This window comes from Hippopotamus amphibius, chromosome 14, assembly GCF_030028045.1.
Source record: "Hippopotamus amphibius kiboko isolate mHipAmp2 chromosome 14, mHipAmp2.hap2, whole genome shotgun sequence".
NCBI classification, from domain to species: Eukaryota; Metazoa; Chordata; class Mammalia; order Artiodactyla; family Hippopotamidae; genus Hippopotamus; species Hippopotamus amphibius.
This window is the reverse complement of record NC_080199.1, coordinates 39,209,564-39,230,070: the sequence shown is the minus strand read 5'-3', so window position 1 is coordinate 39,230,070 and position 20,507 is coordinate 39,209,564. Positions and strand designations below refer to the sequence as shown.

At 33.0% G+C, this 20,507-nt stretch overlaps 1 protein-coding gene across 2 annotated transcripts in view; it reads right to left on the bottom strand.

The window, feature by feature from the left end:
* Window positions 1-20,507, bottom strand: part of KLHL1 (kelch like family member 1) — a 365,245-nt gene that overhangs the window by 194,753 nt on the left and 149,985 nt on the right. For both annotated transcript variants that reach the window (XM_057707953.1, XM_057707954.1), the window contains one exon: window positions 9,606-9,802. In XM_057707953.1, the coding sequence (XP_057563936.1) occupies window positions 9,606-9,802 (197 nt within the window). The remainder of the gene's footprint in view (window positions 1-9,605; window positions 9,803-20,507) is intronic.

Genomic DNA, 20,507 nt, shown 5'->3' with positions numbered 1-20,507 from the left:
CAGGCTTTTTCATAGGCATTTAAAAAATCAGAACAAAGCAAATTATTGATTGCATTCTTGAAGAACTGTGCTTTGCAAAATTAAAGGGCACTGTAACCAAAATATTTCTGGCTTTTCCTTCTTCTGACATCACCTAGGAAGCCCTTTTTGAGCTAGTCTAATAAAGTAGAAATATTATTTATCACAGAAGGAAATTCTATAGATTAAAAGATTGAAACAAACACTAAAGGACTACTTACAGGTGACTATGAGAATCCTTTAGATGTGGGTTTATAGGATACTTTTTAACATTAATGTTCCTTCTTGGAATTTTGCTAGTTATATTGTTGCCACAGCCTCAATTCAAGATGTATAGTAACTCTACAAAAATGTAAATCTGCTAGACAATAGAAAAAACTAATACATTTTAATAATTTTAATAGCAGATTTTGCGTGTGTGCACACATGTGTGTGTGTGTGTTTGCGTGTGGTATGACTTTATACAGCTCTGTGCTGAATCTTTGTGTTTTAGAAATGGCTCAGTAGGAGAAAATGAAAATAAAATTAGAGTATGCAAATGAAAGAATTCTTACAATGAATGGAATGTTTTTCAAGTAGATTAATATTATATCTTCACTATTATCAACAACAACAAGGCAGAAGGATGCATTTCTTAAAACAGAATGTCTTTGGTTTGAATATGAAAGTCTAAAATGGAAACATATTCGAAGAGCATCTGAATAGAAGAAATGGACTGTGCCTAAAGGAACCCTTAAAAGGCTTATAATTTTCATTGGATCTCTGTAATTATGCTTAAATAGTCTTTGAAACTGTCATAAATGCACATTTCATTGTGGTTATTTTCTAGAATCATAAAAATTACAAAGTTCTATATAGTCAAACTGCACTCACTGCAATGAGTGAATAATTACTTGTTATAATATTGCTATCTATTATACATCTCTACCAGTTTATCCAAATATCCTGTAATCTGAATATCCTGTTTATGTACAACACTAAACAATTTAAAGGCAATTTTTAAAAACTCCTTCACTCAAATCAACTTCCAGTCTTAGCTAATAGACTAGAATTTTACCAACGACTGTGAGTTAGAACACAAATGAAAATTGCCTGTGTAGAGCTGTCTGTCTAATTTAGGGACAAAGCAAGTAAAGAAAATCATAAAACAGGACAAGAGGAGGTTCCTTTCTACACAGGCCCCCACATGCTTCCTTACTGCTTGTGAGCATTAAGCATTGGTGGCAGCTGTCCTCCAAGCCACTCACTGTACTCACTCAGCACCTTCACTTCTTATCAATTTACAAAGAAATTCTGAAAAGCAAACTTGGCTAATTTTCAAGTTGACATTTATATACAGACAAACTCATTACTCACGATGTGTATGTAATATGAGATACTCAAAAAGACTAACACAAAGCAATGAATGAAAGAAAAAAAGAACATTCAAAGCAAGTTTTAGTACTAATATATCACATAGTAGTCCTGACCAAAATATGGATGAAGTGAACTCTACTTTGACGATATAGAAAAACAAAGATATTTAAATTCCATTTGTTCTCCCAGGCAAACTCTAATTTATGGTTTATTAGATGGGTTATTGGTAAAGATTTTTAAAAAAGCATGCTGTTGGCTAGAAACCATGAGAAATGTCAGGTATTTCAAAACCATAAACAGAAACCGCATAAATAAAGTTTGTTCATTTTCTCTGGCATTGCTTTAATGGCTCTGAAGGACAAGTGAACCATGTACAGAGTTTTTAGCATCCTCGACTCTGAAAGGGCCACGGCTCTTATACTGAGTTGGAAGGCTTTATGCTCTAGCTCTGACATGCCTTCCTTTCAAAGCTACTGATTGAACATAGCAGCCTCTAATTAGCTTTGTTGCCACTGCTTCTGCCTCTAGCGTAAACACTGTGGAATGTTCTAAGCCATGCTGGTAGCACTGGGCAGAAAGTGAAGCACTGAGCAGGGGAATGAAAAAACTGAGTAGCAAAATCTTCATGGAATTCTTTGGTCTCATCTATGTTTCAGGTTTATAGTATCCATTTGTTTCAAGTAATCCATGTTTTGAAATATTCTGGATATTAGAAATCCAACTTGATATTCTGGGTAAAATGTAAATTTATTAGCATATTTGATAGAGCTTGAAATTTGTAGTAAGACAGTACCAGGCTTAAATTCCCATTCTAGTGCATTCTATCTATTGTTCCTGAGTAAATTATTTAATTTCCCTAAGCTTTAATTTTACCACTCTTAGAATAGATATAGCACACACCTTGCAGGAGTTAGGAATAAATGTAAAAAGTTTGCTTAAAATATAGAGCAATGCCTGACATACACTACATAGTTAACTCATGCACCACCAGCACCAGTAGTGATAAGTATTGCCATCAAACAAAATGGCAGAAGCTAACGTTACCTCAGTTTCTCTTTTAATTTCTCACTCACCCAGTATGTGTATGTAAATATCCATATAGGCCTCTAATGAAGTACCAGCCTTATTCTCATTCTTTCTTCTTGCCTTGTCCTAATGCCAATCTGGTGATTAGTCTTAAAATTAAATCTTGGCTCTTACTTTCTCAAAAACTTTCAATGTTATACCATGATTTTAATATAAAACCCCAAGAATTTAACAAAGTAGCCTTAACCCTGCAAAATTTTGCTCTGCCAAAATCTCCAAGCACATTATTTACACCTCTTCTTTTCATTTCCCACCATTCCATCACACCTGAATTTCCTTAAAAAGAAAAAAGAACCTTCCCACCTCAGATCATTGGTACATTCATTTCCTTATGTCATGCATATTTTTTTAAAGTGTACAATTTGATATTTTCTTTCTTATTATTCACCTGTTTCATACATATTAATGTATATATGGCAATCCCAATCTCCCAATTCATCCCACCCCAACCCCCCTGGCTTTCCCCCTTTGGTGTCCATACATTTGTTCTCTACATCTGTGTCTCTGTTTCTGCCTTGCAAACTAGTTGATCTGTACCATTTTTCTAGATTCCACATATATATGTTAATATACGATGTTTGTTTTTTCTTTCTGACGTACTTCACTCTGTATGACAGTCTCTAGGTCCATCCATGTCTCTACAAATGACCTAGTTTCATTCCTTTTTATGGCCAAGTAATATTCCATTGTATATATCTACCACATTTTCTTTATCCATGCATCTGTCGATGGACATTTAGGTTGCTTCCATGACCTGGCTATTGTAAATAGTGCTGCAATGAACATTGGGGTGTGTATGTCTTTTTGAATTATTGTTTCCTCTGGGTATATGCCCAGTAGTGGAATTGCTGGGTCATGTGGTAATTCTATTTTTAGTTTATCAAAGAACCTCCATACTGTTCTCCATAGTGGCTGTATCAATTGACAGTCCCACCAACAGTATAGGAGAGTTCCCTTTTCTTCACACCCTTTCCAGCATTTACCGTTTGCAGATTTTCTGATGATGCCTATTCTAACTGGTGTGAGATGATACCTCATTGTAGTTTTAATTTACATTTCTCTCATAATTAGTGATGTTGAGCGGCTTTTCATGTGTCTCTTGGCCATCTGCATGTCTTCTTTGGAGAAATGCCTATTTAGGTCTTCCTCCCACTTTTTGATTGGATTGTTTGTTTTTTTGATACTGAGCTACATGAACTATTTATATATTTTGGAGATTAATCCTTTATCTGTTGATTCATTTGCAAGTATTTTCTCCTATTCTGAGGGTTATCTTTTCATCTTGTTTATAGTTTCCTTTGCCGTGCAAAAGCTTTTAAATTTCATTAGGTCCCGTTTGCTTAGTTTTGATTTTGTTTCCATTACTCTAGGAGGTGGGTCAAGAAAGATCTTGCTGTGATTTATGTCAAAGAGTGTTCTACCTATGTTTTCCTCTAAGAGTTTTATAGTGTCTGACCTTACATTTAGGTCTTTAATCCATTTTGAGATATTTTTGTGTATGGTGTTAGGGAGTGTTCTAATTTCATTCTTTTACATGTGGCTCTCTAGTTTTTCCAGCACCACTTGTTGAAGAGGCTGTCTTTTCTCCATTGTATATCCTTGTCTCCTTTGTTGTAGGTTAGTTGACCATAGGTGCATGGGTGTCATGAATATTCTTTAACCAACTCTTCACTTGACTAATTATGCTTCATAGTTTACAACTTGGTTTTTGCATCACTTACTTAAAGAGACTTTCCCTGTTTTACTCTCCTGTAGCATCCTATAATTTTCCTTTGTAGTATTTACCATACATGTAAATTATAATTTATAATTATAAATTTATGTGATAATTTATGTGATAATTTATTGCTACAACATATTCATCTTGACTGTAAGGCCAATATATGCCTATTTTGGTCCCCATTGTATCCCCAGGTCACCTTCTACAGCTCCCAGTACATAGCAGTCAGCAATGACCACCCGCCTCCCTCCCCAACAATGAATGCTAGGTACAGACCTCTATCTAGGTTTCCAGGTTGTAGAAAGTTAAACAAATGCTATCAGGAGCTACCACATTAATGGGGAAGTAGATAATAATACTTAACAACAAATAAATGGTATAAAAGTGGGAATTAAAGTACTCTAAAGGATATAAAAGTGTAAGGAAATGAGTTTTGAAGGTAATGTCACTTTCAATAGAATACTCAGAGAAGAGATCTCTGTGGAAGTGACTTTTGAGCAGAAAGCTGAATGAAGCAGAGAAAGGATATACATATTTGGTAGAAGAGTGTTTCTGGCAGAGGCAAGAAAGAAAAGCAAAAAGGTCATCTGGTGATATTATGTTTGTTTTCAAAAAAACAGCAAGAAGATCAGAGTGTGGCTACAATTGTGTGAATAGGGAAAATAATGATAGGAAATATGTTTGGAAAGAAAGTTTGAGAAAAACCATGGGTAGTCTCGTTGAATGACTGATTTCAGGAGTTATGTGAATCACAATTCTAAATATCTAAGGGAACTGAAGGAATTAATTCATATATTATAGGTGCTGATAATTTGTTGGGACAAAACAAATTTCAATGAAAATACTTGTTCTCTGTCACAAAAGTTGCAATATAGTTGTGAAGACCAGTTGTAAAGACATAAAAGATAATTGCTCAAGAAAATTTATGGTGACATCATATAATCCTAAGAAAAGGAATACTAAGAATGTAAATGAGGGAGAGAAAGCCATGAAAAGTTTTAAAATATTTCTTAGGTATGGATAAACTTAAACTGGAAACTGAGGGGTTATTTAGAATTAGATACCAGAGATTCCAGGCAAGAGAACAATCCTGAGTAAAGTGCAAGTGAAGGGAATTCGTGGCACATATTTAGAAGGGGTGGAATTAATTCAATGTATTTTTTTTAAAAATGCCCAGGCAGTTGTTCAGAAGTTAGGTGTGAAGAAGCACATCTATCAAACTATGGAGTTTAAACCTGCTATTTTCGGGTATGTGTTTAAGACCTCCTTGAATTAGGAAAACAAGCCACTCTGTGTTCTATGTAAGATGGAGGCCTAAATAGCCTTTGAAAGAGCTGTGAAAGTGAAGGTCAGGGAACTTTCTGCTAATGATCTCAACTTTCTGTTCAATGTGAAATGTTCTGAAAAGTGTTCTGCAAAGCCACAGAGTTGCTCAAGAACTTCCAAAAGTTTCCCATCAACTGTCTTAGTCTACAGAAGTGAAGCCAATTGTTTTCAAGGGCTCACTTAGAAGTTAATTCAATTTTCCACTGTCCACATATCTGCCTGCATCTGTGTGTGGAGAAATAATGGTTTCTTCTCTTACACCTTCTATACCTTGCATGAATGCCTCTTATTGGCAAACTCTAACTCAGAATCTTATGGAGAGAGGATATCTTAAAAATGAAGATCCAGCAGTCTCCTCTAAAGGCAAAGCTGACCTTGGAAGGAAGTGAGGCTGATGATCAGTAGAAATAAACAAATCATCATAAAAAGAAAAATCAGAAGACTGAAGTAGAAGTTTGTACTACTAAAATGAAAAACAGAATGAGAAAACACTTAAACAGTACTGTTTTAAACGCAAGCTCATTCTATCAAATACATGAAGATACCTACTTTCATACCGTGATAGTATTCAGCCACAGGAACCAAAGTATTTTTAACTTTTCTTCATATGATATGATTATAAAATGTTTACTATTCTTGTTATTCTCATCTATTTCTGTTTGTCACTCTCTAATATTTTTAAAACATGATGTCCAGAATTAAGAACAAGTCTCATAATGAACTCTGACTAATAGAGTACAGGGGAACTATTGCCTTCAATTATTCTGTTGCTATCTGTTTATTCACACAGTCAAAGTTTAATGTTTTTGAATTTATTTCACACTTCTGCCTAATATTGAGCTTGCAATTAAAATTTTCCAGTAATTTGTACATGAAGCACTGCCAAGCAGGGTCACCTTCCCTGAATAGATTTTGGAATCATCACAGAAAATCAACAGCTGAAGCCAAATAAATAAGTTAAATTTCCAAAGGAAACATAGCAAAGCATACAAAAAGCAAAGGCATACAGACAGTAAGTTAAGATCTGAATGTTGAAGATCAAGTTCATATCTAAAATATTTTGGCAAGGAAATTGAAAATTAGAAAAGAATGTTACTTATAAGTAAAGAACACCTATTTAGACCCAATAAATTAATTCAGTGCCAGAGGTAGTAGAAAATCTGAGATAATTAGTTATTGAAGCAGTTAAGAGGAAAATAATAGCATAATAATTTTGTTGTCAAAGCACACAGTGAATAGATTAGATGAGGAGATATGCAGGATTAAATATGGATCAGAAGCAAATATGTGGTGAGAAATTATAATATCAGATACAAACACTCATTTTAAATTGTTAGAATTGAGAGAAGATCATAATCTAGGAAGACAACTGGTCAGTAAATTTTCTTCACTAAAATAGTAACCCATGAGCATCTGGAGAACACTGGAGCTTCATGTTTCCAAAAGAATTTGAAATCATTTTAATTTCAACAGACATGACACAACACATGATCGATTCATAGTCTCAAAAATAAATTAAAGTTATTTAGAATGTTAAGTATCTTAGCTAGAACTCTTTGATATTTCTGTTTTACATATATTTTACCATAGAGCATACATTTTAAAGTATTTAAAATATATTGTTACTATTGTGTGATAAATTGCAGATCAGTCCAAGCAGCTGCAAGCAAAACATTTTTATTACTAAATTAATAATTTTGAACTAGACCAGAAGGGACCATTATCCCTCTGGATATGGAAGCATATTGTTCTTTGGCTTAGCTAAGCCAGGAATTCCTAAGTGTAATGAAATGTGCATAATTAAATGATTGCAGTTGGACTTTGATATTTTGGTTGATGAAGTATTTGTTTATATTGATCTTATATGGTTCATATAATTTCAATAGTAGCACTGTGCCCTGTCATGGAATATTTCAAAAAAAGAATTTGACAATAAAATTACAAAGCATGTATTTCCTTCCTTTTATTTCTACATTTTCATTTAATTTACTAATCTGCTTAATGGATTAAAGAAGAAAATTAAAATAATATTGAGGTTCTGTCTAAGAATAAGAATGAGAAGACTTTAAAATGCCTGACTGTCAATAATAATTTGAAAAGGTATTAAATCTCAAAATAAGAGCTTTTAAATAAATAGCAACTGTAAAGCTTGATGTGATTCATTTATTTATTTATTTACTTATTATTTTTTGGGGGGTACACCAAGTTCAATCATCTGTTTTTATACACATATCCCCATATTCCCTCCCTCCCTCAACTCCCCCCCCCACCCTCCCTTGAGTCCCCCCCACCCTCCCCATCCCAGTCCTCTAAGGCATCTTCCATCCTTGAGTTGAACTCCCTTTGTTATACAACAACTTCCCACTGGCTATCTATTTAGCAGTTGGTACTATATACATGTTTGTGCTACTCTCTCGCTTCGTCTCAGCTTCCCCTTCACCCCCCGCGCCCCCAAACCTCAAGTTCTCCAGTCCATTCTCTGCATCTGCATCCTTGTTCTTGTCACTGAGTTCATCAGTACCATTTTTAGATTCCGTATATGTGAGTTAGCATACAATATTTGTCTTTCTCTTTCTGACTTACTTCACTCTGTGTGACATTTATTTTATATAAAGTCTTCCCTTGAGTTGAAAAGTGAAAGTTCTGTACTTTACAATTGGTTGTTACAGTAATAAAAATCAAATCATTAATAATGTTAATAATAATAACAATAGGAAAAATAGCTAACACTTTATATGGAGCTTGCTATAGTCCAGGCACTGTATTAAGTGCTTTTTTTTTTTATTAAGTGCTTTTAGAATGATTATTTCTAATATATGAAATGGGTATGAAACAGTTGTAACTGATTATTCAATTATAGAAGGCAGATAACATTAAAAAACACTATAAAATTCACACATTTAAAGTGTAAAATTCAAATGTTTTTAACATCTCTTATAAAGATTAAAATACCTACACCTATAGACAGTTATATATATATAGCAAAAAATCAAAGAGAAAAATATAAAATAGGCTTATAGTATTTTAGGACTATTTACTGACTGATATTCCATATCATATATTTACAAGGGCACTAATCTCATCATGAGGGGCCAACCAAGATGACCTCACATACACTTAATTACCTCCAAAGTCCCCATCTCCAAATAACATCATATCTGGGGGAGGACTTCAACATTGAATGTTGGTTGATACAACTTAGTGCATGGTAGAGAAGTTGTTAGGAAAATGCAAAAGAAAAATGTTTGTGGCATAAACTGCTAGCTCTTAACTAGAAAGAAAAGGGGAAAAAAGGAGCAGCTGTAGAAGTGGATGTCTCAATAAAAAGATAGATACGCCAAGAGCAATTAAGAAAAAATCTTTTCAGCAGCATTTAAAATCCTGAGTTGTTTGAACTTCCCCGGTGGTGAGGTGATTAAGAATATGCCTGCCAATGCAGGGGACCAGGTTTGGTCCCTGGTCCAGGGAGATCCCACATGCCCCAGAGCACCTAAGCCCATGCGCCACAACTACTGAGCCTGTGCTCTACAGCCTGCAAACCACAACTATGGAGCCCGCACACCACAGCTACTGAAGCCCATGTGTTCTGGGGCCCACATGCCACAACTACTGAGCCCACTGAGCCCACATGCTGCAACTACTAAAGCTTGCACTCCCAGAGCCCTGCTCCACAACAAGAGAAGACACCGCAATAAGTCCATGCACCACAACAAAGAGTAGCCCCCACTTGCCACAAGTAGAGAAAGCCCAAAAGCAGCAACAAAGACCCAAGGCAGCCAAACTAAATAAATAAATAAATAAATAAATAAATAAATAAATAAATAAATAAATGTAAATCCTGAGTAGTCAATATCTATATCTCTATTGTCTGTAAAATGTAAATAAAGCCATAAAGCAATGATAAAGTCCATTGTGTTACATCTTTTTTACTTTGAGATTATTAAATTCTATATGGTACATTGTGTCCCATGACAAAAGTGTGCAAAAAATGCAAAACTAATTTTAAATGTTAAAAAGTTGTTCAATGCAATGACAGTACTTATTGTAACCTCTGATAATACAGCTATGTCTCTATTATTTAAAAATTAAATTTCCTTACCATTGTGTAGCTGTGGGCCACCTTCATTAATTCAATGCATCCTTGAGCATCTGCAAATGCTCGGATTCCTAAACAGTTAGATGGATGCAAGAGCTTCATGAGGAAATGACAGCACACTTCTACGACTTGAGGAAGCTGAAGAAGGCAAGCTGCAGCAAGAAGGTTTTCAATGGTTTCTTCCTTTAATTCCAAGCAACCTAAACATTAAGTGAAAAGAATTATGAAACTGTTTAAAACATGAAATAACACGTACCATTCTATTACTCAAAACATTAGTCCAATCTTCTAAAAATGATCTGAACCTAAATTGATAATCCAGCTAGAATATATTTTCTCACTTTGCAATGCTACTGTAATCTTTTCTTAGATTTCTCTTTTTTCCATCATTAGCATTTATTTTTATGACATGTTAGAGAAGTTGTCTACTTTCAAGAATTCAACTTCCAAGGACAACATATTTATTAAGAAAACTCTTCATAAACAGAATGCCTTTATATTTTCTCACACCAAAGTTTTTGTTCCGGATTTTTAAAAACTTACAATAATTTGCAAGAATAGTAGAATAAGCACTTAAATACCTTTTACCTAATTTCACCAAGCATTAACATTTTGCTATATGTATCTATATGTGTGTATGTGTTTATGCTGTAGTTGCTGAATTATTTGACAGTACTTCTAAGCAACGTGTATTTCACCCTTGAATACTTCAGTGTGTGTCTCTAAGAACAGAGCTTTCTCCCAAATAGCCACTCATGAATTTAATTCTTTACACTCAAGAAATTGATACAATAGTATTTGCTATAGTGAAAATTTCCCCAAATGTTCAATTAAGATGCTTTATAGATTTCATTTTTAAATTCAGAATCGAATCAATTATATTTATTTCTCATCACATTATACTTACTTCTCATATCCCTTTAGTCTCCTTTAATCTAGAAGAGTATCCCAGCCATTTTGTTATTTGTGACATTTACATCAGTGAAGAGTTCAGACCATGTTTTGTACAATTCCTCAATTTGGGTTAGTCATATTTTTTCCCCATGATTAGATTTAGCTGAAACCTTTTTGGCAGTGAGATTGTACAGGTGATGTTGTACGCTTTTCAGAGATTATATACGGAGAGGTTCATAATATCAGTATATCCCACTGTTGGTGTTAAATTTGGCACCTTGTTTAAAATACTGTCTGCCAAATATCTTCATTTTAAAGAAAGTTTTCCCTTTATAATTAATAAGTAAGCTGTTGCGTGAGGGATAACTTTGCTTTCAAAATGACATTTCACCCATAACTTAACATGTTTAATAGATGAAGAGCATTATGTTTTATTTATGAGTTTCATTGAAAGAATAAGAAAGCAAAGGAATCTAATGCATATTTCCAAGTATAACAGGGATTTGATGAAGAAGAAAGAAAAGTAAAGTGGATACAATAAATTGAAAGGAAATTAATTTTTTATTACATTGATTTCCAATTAAATTAGCTACCTAAAGTTTAGTTTGGTATAAAAGAGGGACACTATCAACAATAAAAGTTATAAATAGTTAAAATTCCAAGATTTTAATAAATGCACAAGGACCCTGCTCAGATATTATCAACTAGTAGGACATTGGGTATCATTATCAATTTGACAGAGGAGACATATGCCTATACTAATAAAATTATTTGAGGTGCTTATATTTCACATTATCAGTAACCTTGTTATTCAATAATAATGTCAAACAACATCTTAACCTGAAGTTGAAGGATTCATACCAGTTTAAATTATTTTAAGACTAATCATATTAGTGAATTTATAGATATATATGTTAAAGTTTATGGAATATTATAGTAGGCATCAAAATAAAGTATTCTACAAATTATAGAAACATATATTTCATGTAGATTTTAAATGATTTATGAAATGTGTACTTACACTTATAAAAATAAAAAATATATAATATAGAGATCACAGTAAAATAAAATCTGTTATTATGTACAATTGATTATAAGCATAACAATTACATATATAATTTAAATGTATATATTTAAAATGTCATGATTTAAGACCTTTGGAGGAATTTTACCTAAAAATTTTCAGTAAGATTATCGACAAGATGTTTATATGTTTTTAAGCACAGATTATGTGAAAATCAGTTAAAAAAGGATACATTCTGATGGTATGGTTTTTATAGATTACAATTTTACTGTGATGTCAGAACATTCAGAGAGTGACTTTAATTTTAATTGATTAATTGTTCTCAATAGCATCTGTGCAGGAAAAAATTAACACAGCAGGCTTGAACTGCTCTCCTTGAAAAGGCCTGCTTGCAAGATTTGCCCTTGACTGGTGTCTGAAAACTTAGATTTCAAGAGGGTTCCCACCATTCAGTAATACAAATGGCTCACTGAGCCTAAACTGTGTAAACATCATGGTTTATACTTAACAACTGCTTTCCTTCTGGGAGTCTTGAATTTTGGCATATACTTAGCAGAGGCTGCCTATGTGATCAGCCCTCAATAAAATCCTGGGGCACCAAGTCTCTAATGAATCTCCCTTGTGGGCAACAACTCACAGGCTTTGTCACAACTCACTGCAGAGGAAATTAAGTGTGTCCTGTTCTATTTTACTTGGAACGCCGACCTTGGAACTTTGTTCCTGGTTTCTCCAGGACTACAACCTGTGCACCATTTCCCCTTCCTCATTATACTTTGAATCCTTTTGATATAACAAATCAAAGCCATTAGTTTGTATGTTGAGTCCTGTGAGCCATCTTCTCATGAAACATCAAACCTGGAGGGTTAGTCTTGGGGCTGTCCCAACATAGCATTCTAATTAGAATAGTTTGTGTGGTGGGTGATGATTGAGATACATTGTGCCCATGGGCTGGAAGAAATAACTTTGCTAAGATTTTATTTGACCCCAAATTAATCTATAGATTTATTATAATCACATTCAAAATCCCAGCAGAGTTTTTGTAGAAATTGCAAAACTGATTTTAAAGTTCATATGTAAATGCAATGGCCTAGAGTAACCAAAACAAATGAAAAAGAACAAAGTGTGAGTAATGTCACTACCAGGTTATAAGACTTTTTACAAAGCTACAGTAATTAAAATGGATCACTATTTGTCTAAATATAGATAATAGATAAATGGAAAAGAATAGACTCTAGAAATAGTAAGTTTTATGAAGGCACAAAAACAATTCAACAGAGAAAGGATAGTCTTTGAACAGCTGGTATAAGCAGATAGGCATGTAGAAAAAGTTGCATTTTAATCCATACCCCACACAATGTATAAAATTTACTCAAAATGGTTCATAATCCTAAATTTAAAACTTAAAACTATAAATCTTCTCTAAGGAAGCATAAGAGAAATCTTTGTGACTTTAAGTTAATTATTTCTTAGATATAACCTCAAAAAGCATAATCCACAAGAAAAATAAATGTTAAATTGGACTTTATAGAAATCACCACAAGTGACCACAGTAGAGGAACAAAAAGATGAACCATGAATGGGGAAAAAATGTTTGCAAAATCATATATTTGATAAAGTGCTTGTATCCAGAATACACAAAGAACTCTCAAACTCAATAATAAAAAAAATTATTGGGCAAGTGATATAAGTAGACATTCCATAAAAGAAGACACATGAATGTAAAATGATCAATATCATTAGTGTTTGGGAGAATGCAAGGTAAGAAGCACAATGAAATACCACTACACATGCATTAGAACTGCTGGTGGAAATGTGAAATGGTATAACCATTTTGGAAAACAGTTTTACAATTTCACTTTTCAAATGACAGCCATTTCACTCTTAAGTATTTACCCAAGAGAAATAAAAGAATGTGTTGATATAAATCTTCATACATGAATATGTATAGTACACTTATTTTGTAATGACCAAACCTTGAAAACAATGCAGACATCCATCAACAAGTGATTGGATGAACAAATTGTAGCCTATCCATTTACTGGAATACTATTCAATAATAAATTAGAAAGAACTATCAATATGGGAAACATGATTAATTATGCTGAGTGAAAAATTATGCTGAGTGTAAGAAATCAAAGATAACTCTATTATCCAATTTAATTAAAATTCTTAAATGTCCAAACTTATCTATTCTGAGTGACATAAGTCAGACCATCAGTACCTGAGCATGGGTTAGGGGTAAGGAGAGGCAACAAGGTGGTAACAGACATAGTCATTGTCCTGATTGTGGTAATGATTTTATGTAATGTATACATATGTCAAAACATCAAATTGTACACCTTATATATATATATAGTTCATCAAATGTCAAATATTCGTCAACAAAGCTGTTAAAAAATACTCAATTGTTAACAAAGATGATTTGAGTTGACTAGTGCCTGTAAATCTTTTCGGAGGGCTTTAATTCAAATTTTACTAACAAAATCACAAAGATAGAAAATTATAATTTAGAGAAACTATGGTTATGTGTACATTTTTTCTTACATTTACAAGATATGGAACATATTATTATAGTCCTGGAAACTTTATATATACTATTGCCAATTTAAAATACTTCACCAAAGTGTTGTTAAAATAATCTTATAAGTATAAACCTAGCATATAAAATGGTGTGTGTGTGTGTGTGTGTGTATGTATTAGTATATTTACCTTCCCAAATCAAAGTGATCCATAGATATTATGATTCATATATATTATGCAGTGAAATAAGCTATTCAGTCCAAATTCAAATACCAGGTCTAATATTATACATTATAATAATTCAGGTAAAATGTTATCAGGGCATCTCACCATCCTTTCTTGTAAAAAAAGAGAGAGAGAGAGAAAATTTTCACAGGTTATCTATAGACTAATTTTTAAAGTTACTTAATGGTAACTTTGGATGTGAATTTGAAGGATATGAACAGTGTTTTTTTCAAACAGTTAAAAATGTTCTATTTTTTTTTCAACTTGAAATATATCCACTGAAATGATCCATTTGTAAAAGCCAGAAGGCACAAATGGAATATTAGTTAATGTTGAGCTTGAATGCACACAAATTGAGCTACCTCATGCATGGTATATTTCTTTGTATCTATAACCTGGCTATTTCTCTGGCAGATTTAGATGGTAAAAAGGCAAAAATCTGCTAAGTATTTGACTTAAAAGTGAACCTAAAAAAAGATATGACTACTGTTAGTGGATAAAAAAGTAATTCTATACATCCATTCAAAGGTAAATTTCAAGGCATTAATGTTCACAAATGTCTTTAGACTTACGGAGAGGGAAAACCTACATGTTTTTACTTTGGGTGCCATTGAAAACTGGCTTAAAAATATCTGACACCTAGATGAAATTTTAGGTAACTAAGGAGCTATGACTATAGTTAAAGAAAACCCTGAGAATTTTTTTTAATAATAAGAAAATATTTATAATCTTGACAAGTCAGAGGATGAGGACTGTTCTCCCCAGAACTGATTAAATGAAGGGCTCAACACTTCATCAGGACATAGCCATCTTTTCAAGAGCCTTCCTATTTCCCTCTGGGTTGCCGTAGTTTCAAGCTTCAAATTCAGACAGGAAAGCATCTATCAGAAGTGAGAGTATTCCTTAATGTATCCATATATTTCTCTTGCATCAGTAAAGAGATCTTTACTAAAAGTCACCCAGAACTCCTTCTTTATGTTGCCTTGGCAAAAATTTTATAACATGACAGAGCCTTAACCCAATAATTAGCAATGGAGTAAAACCCCAGTGCTTGATTTTGACCCTACACAAATTACATTGATAGAAATTGGAGTCACTCTCCCTTCAGTCATCTGAGGCAATAAGAAGGGACTGACTTTTGAATACAGAACCTCCAATGTGTGCTATATTATCTGTAGTCTCACCTTAAGTAAATGCCAAAGCTACTGAGTATTCCAATCATGTACCAGTAGACTCAAACTCTGATTTCCTACCAGAGAATATAATAAATTTTCACTGTATTGGAATGAAAATATGTAAAATATTATGGGAAGCAAATCATGAAGATTATAGAAGAATATGAATCTGTGCTGTTCATATTTTAATAAAATTGTATTCTATTAACAACTATGCTGTATAACCATATTTTATCTATAAAATTTGTTATATTGAAAAAATAATGCATTTTACCAGATAAGTGCAAGAACTGCCTATAAAACCCATAAAGTAAATGAAATATTCTGTCAGCCAGTGTGAATAATTTTTGACTCACCCTCATATCTATTTATCTACCTACCTAGCTACCTGTCATCTATTTATCTCTATCTATCTTTAATGGAAAGAAAGAGAAATAATATCAGTGCTACACTAGAATTAAAACAAAGTAAAAAATTAGTATTTTAGTAATTCGTAGGGGTTTAAAAATAAACTTATTTTCTTAAAATATTTTATTTATTCATTTGTTGAAATTGAGTTTATTGAAATGATATTAAATGTATAAAATCTCCATTTTACAAAAAGTGAGACTCTTGTAGAATTAAATAGCTGGTAAATAATAGCATAGAACTCAAATCTAAAGCTTGCTTCACAACTTGTGTCTTGCTACACTGCTTCCTCCTATGAACACTTGGAGAGCAGGTATTGAGTTTTGATCAACTCTAAATCCCTAGCACCTAGTTCAGTACTAGATACAAGTATAAAAGAGAAATTAAATTACCTATAATGCCATCACCTAGTACAACCACTATTAAAATATTGGTATATTATATTGAAATGTACACACTGCTATATTTAAAATAAAATGCCTTTCCATGAAAAAAAAAAAGTATGTTTTCAACAAATACTGACTGAAGTGCAAAAATATTCACAGTCTATTAAAAAAGATAAAACATGGGTAATATGATCAAAATTTTACAAAATATTTATTTATACACATCAGTTTAAATGCACATAAAAAGACTGAAATAAAACACTTTAGATTTACAGAAAACATGCAAAGATACATTTTTCATATAGCACACACTTGTTTTTCCTAGTTAACATTGTATGATCCATATGTTAAATTTATGAACCAACATTGTTCTATTATTATTAATAAAAGTTCATACTTTACTCATATACCCTTACTTTTTTACCTATTATCCTTTTTCCCTGTTCTAGGATCCCATGTAGAATACTACATTTCATTTAGTCATTATATCTTCTTAGGCAACCCTTGGCTGTGACAGTTTCTCAGACTTTTCTTGTTTTTAATGACTTCGACAGTTTTGAAAGTACTAGTTAAGTATTTTGTAGACTGTCCCTCAATTGGGATTTGTCTAATTATGATTACACTGAGATTATGGGCTTTTGGTCTCACCACATCATATCGAGGGTGCAAACTATCAATATGACTCATCACTGTTGATGTCAATTTTGATTAGTTGGTAGAAGTATTTTTTGTCTGGTTTCTGACTGTAAAATAACTCTTTCTTCTTCTTTTCCAAACCGTGCTCTCTGAAAGAAAGGCCCTAAGGATAGCCACACTTAAGGAGCAGGGAGTTATGCTCTATCTCCTTGAGAGCAGATTAATTACATAAATGATTTGGGATTTATTTACTTACTCAACAATTTATTTATATAAATATATTGCTAGGGATTTTTAGGTATTTCAGAAAAGGCAGGAGAATTAAGGGAATTTTGGTTTACATCATTTTATTAAATTTAGTAGATTTACATATATCTTTAATAATTACCAAAAGAAATTGATTTTTACTGTAATTTAGACTTGCTGCCATCAAATTATTCCTTAATCTAATATGCACCACATTACTGGCACTCTGCTCTCCTTCCTCCCGCTCTCTCTCTCTCTCTCCCTCTCTTTTTCTCACCTAGAGGGAAATCCTGCTTGTTGTGTGAATATTATAGCAAACCAACTTTAGAAAGCAATGATAATGTATACTTAGGAATGTCTTACATGTATTCTAGCCACCAGAAAATTACTGACCATGTTTTTTGAGTACTAAACATATCTCAGAGTTCTAGGGCTCAACGTTAGAAAAGTTAAGGAAATATCTGTGCAAAGGTCAGTAAGAAAGTAGTTGTGACAGCAAAGACCATCATTTTGCCATTATATCTGCACCCCTTTTTCTCTAGGAAACTTTACTGGGCATCAGGCCAGAACCAAAAATGTCAATAGTTCTCATTTTCTTAAATTGTTTTAAATCTACTATCCTTACATATCCTTACATTGGAATAATAAGGAATTGCTTGCTGAGAAGAAATCTTGACTTTGTCTGAATATTCCCTTGACACACACCCATGCACAGGTTTTTAAACTCCTTGATTTCAAGGATAGAGTATCACCCTTTTTTTTTTCAGTGTATCATAGTTTATAATTCTATCCCTAATCAACTACACAGAATTTTTTCTTCCTACTCCCAGTACTTGCTATAGATTTTAATCTAAAGCAGTCTGTCACTCAATATTCAGGCAAATTTTGGTTATGAGAAACAAAAAATGAAAAAGGATCATCTGATAGTTATACAAGTTATACAAACATCTACTTTAGGTAACATAATTTGTCAACCTCTATACCAGACCTATCACAAATGTGTCCATTTATAGAGTTTAGTACTTTAGGACACCCTTATGTGGAATGTGTACTCTTGAGCTCAGCATAGATAATAACAATATCTTCAAATTAAATGTACTCTGAACCCAACAGAGTTTGATCCAAGGATTTTATTATTCTATTGTTTAATACATGAAAGTATTAATAATGTGTGTTTTCAGACATTATATTTTGAACTTGAATCACCCAACAAAAGAAACAGTTTCATAATTCATTATTTTATCTACTTTTGGTACCTTAGTGAGGATGTCCTAAGTATACACTTGTGTCTTACAAGTATTCAAATACTCAAAAATATTCCTCTCAAATGTTAACATCAGTAAACAGTGCTTATGTTGAGCAAAATATTAGTTTTTATTTCACAGTGTAACTATTAGGCTTCTTTCTTTGCCTTGGTGACTGAGAAACTAAAACAAGAGACAGGATGCAAATCATACCATGAGTGTTGCAGCTTTGCATTTTAATGACTTTTTAAAGTCATTTTATTTGAATTTCAAGGCTTTATACACCATGTATACTTAGGAATGAAACTAGGGCCACAGTTATAATCCTGTGGCTTCTGTAAATGACTTTTTAGATATATTTCTTCCTTTATTGCTCTATTTCAATCAAGACAATAGAGGGGAGATTGAAAGGGATAAGTAGAAGAGAATATAACTTCTCATTAGACAGATTTTGCAGCAACAGTACATACATGCTGTTACAGTGTATTCTCAAAGAACCAGGCTGAATTGAAGTTAACTACAAAGTTGCTCCATCTAGGGTGAGTAAATATTTTAGGCAGTCACTTGGATGGTTGTCTAGTAGAAATGAAAAAGTCTGTAGTTTTGATATTTTATTCTCTGACCATCTGCCAGACTGGGAGTTCTATGATCCTATCTGTGTGAGGCCATCCTACCCGCTTCCTCTGTACACTGGGGCTTCTGAATTGCCAGACTGTTTTTGTTTGTTTGTTTGTTTAACAGATAATTTTCTTTGGAGTGCTATCTTGGCTCTCAAAATATGCTTAATATGTTATTATATAATTCCCTTTTTGTTATCAGTATAGATCAGTTTCAGATATTACTATTTTCATTTTCTGACTCTAAGCACTCATGTTTTTCTTGAAATCATTACATCTAACAACCATACTCATAATCAATATTTCTTAGCCTCGATGAATAAGTGCAGTAGCTACACAGTGTTACTCAGCAAGTACACAGTTGATTCTTAAGCATGAAATCATTTCCCAAAGCAGTATCCTAGAACAGCCATTTATATATTACTAACATGTTAATTTCCCTCACTTTTTTTTTTTTTTTGGAGTATAGTTGATTTACAATGTTTTGTTAGTTTCAGCTGTACAGCAAAGTGAATCAGTTATACATGTGTCCACTCTTTTTTTAGATTCTTTTCACATATAGGCCATTACAGAGTGTTGAGTAAAGTTCCCTAGGCTATACAGTATGTCCTTATTAGTTATCTATTTTATATATAGTAGTGAATCCCAATCTCCCAATTTATCCCTCTCCCTTTTATTCCCTGGTAACCGTAAGTTCTTTTCATACATCTGTGGCTCTACTTCTGTTTTGTAAATAAGTTCATTTGTACCCTTTTTTAGATTCCACATATAAGTGATAGCATATGATATTTTTCTTTCTCTGTCTGACTTACTTCACCCAGTATGACAATCTCTAAGTCCATCCATGTTGCTGCAAATGGCACTATTTTGTTCTATTTTATGTCTGAGTAATATTCCATTGTATATATGTAGTACATTTTCTTTATCCATTCCTCTTTTCGTAGACATTTAGGTTGCTTCCATGTCTTGGCTATTGTAAGTAGTGCTGCAATGAACATTGGAGTGGATGTATCTTTTTGAATTATGGTTTTCTCTGGGCATATGCCTAGGACTGAGATTGCTGGGTCATATACTAGTTCTATTTTTAGTTTTTTAAGGAACCTCCATCCTGTTCTCCATAGCGGTGGTACCAATTTACATTCCCACCTACAGTGTAGCAGGATTCCCTTTTCTCCACACCTTCTTCAGCACTTATTGTTTGTAGATTTTTTGATGGTGGCCATTCTGACTGGTGTGAAGTGATACCTCACTGTAATTTGATTTGCATTTCTCTAATAATTAGTGATGTTGAACATCTTTTCAACTGCTTTTTGGCCAACCATCTGTCTTCCTTATGAAAATGACTATACTACCCAAAGCAATCTACAGATTCAATGCAACAATCCCTATCAAATTATCAATGGCATTTCTCACAGAATTAGAACGAAAAATTTTACAATTTGTATGGAAATACAAAAGACCCTACATAGCTAAAGCAATCTTGGGAAAGAAAAACAGAGCTGGAGGAATCAAGTTCCCTGATTTCAAAGT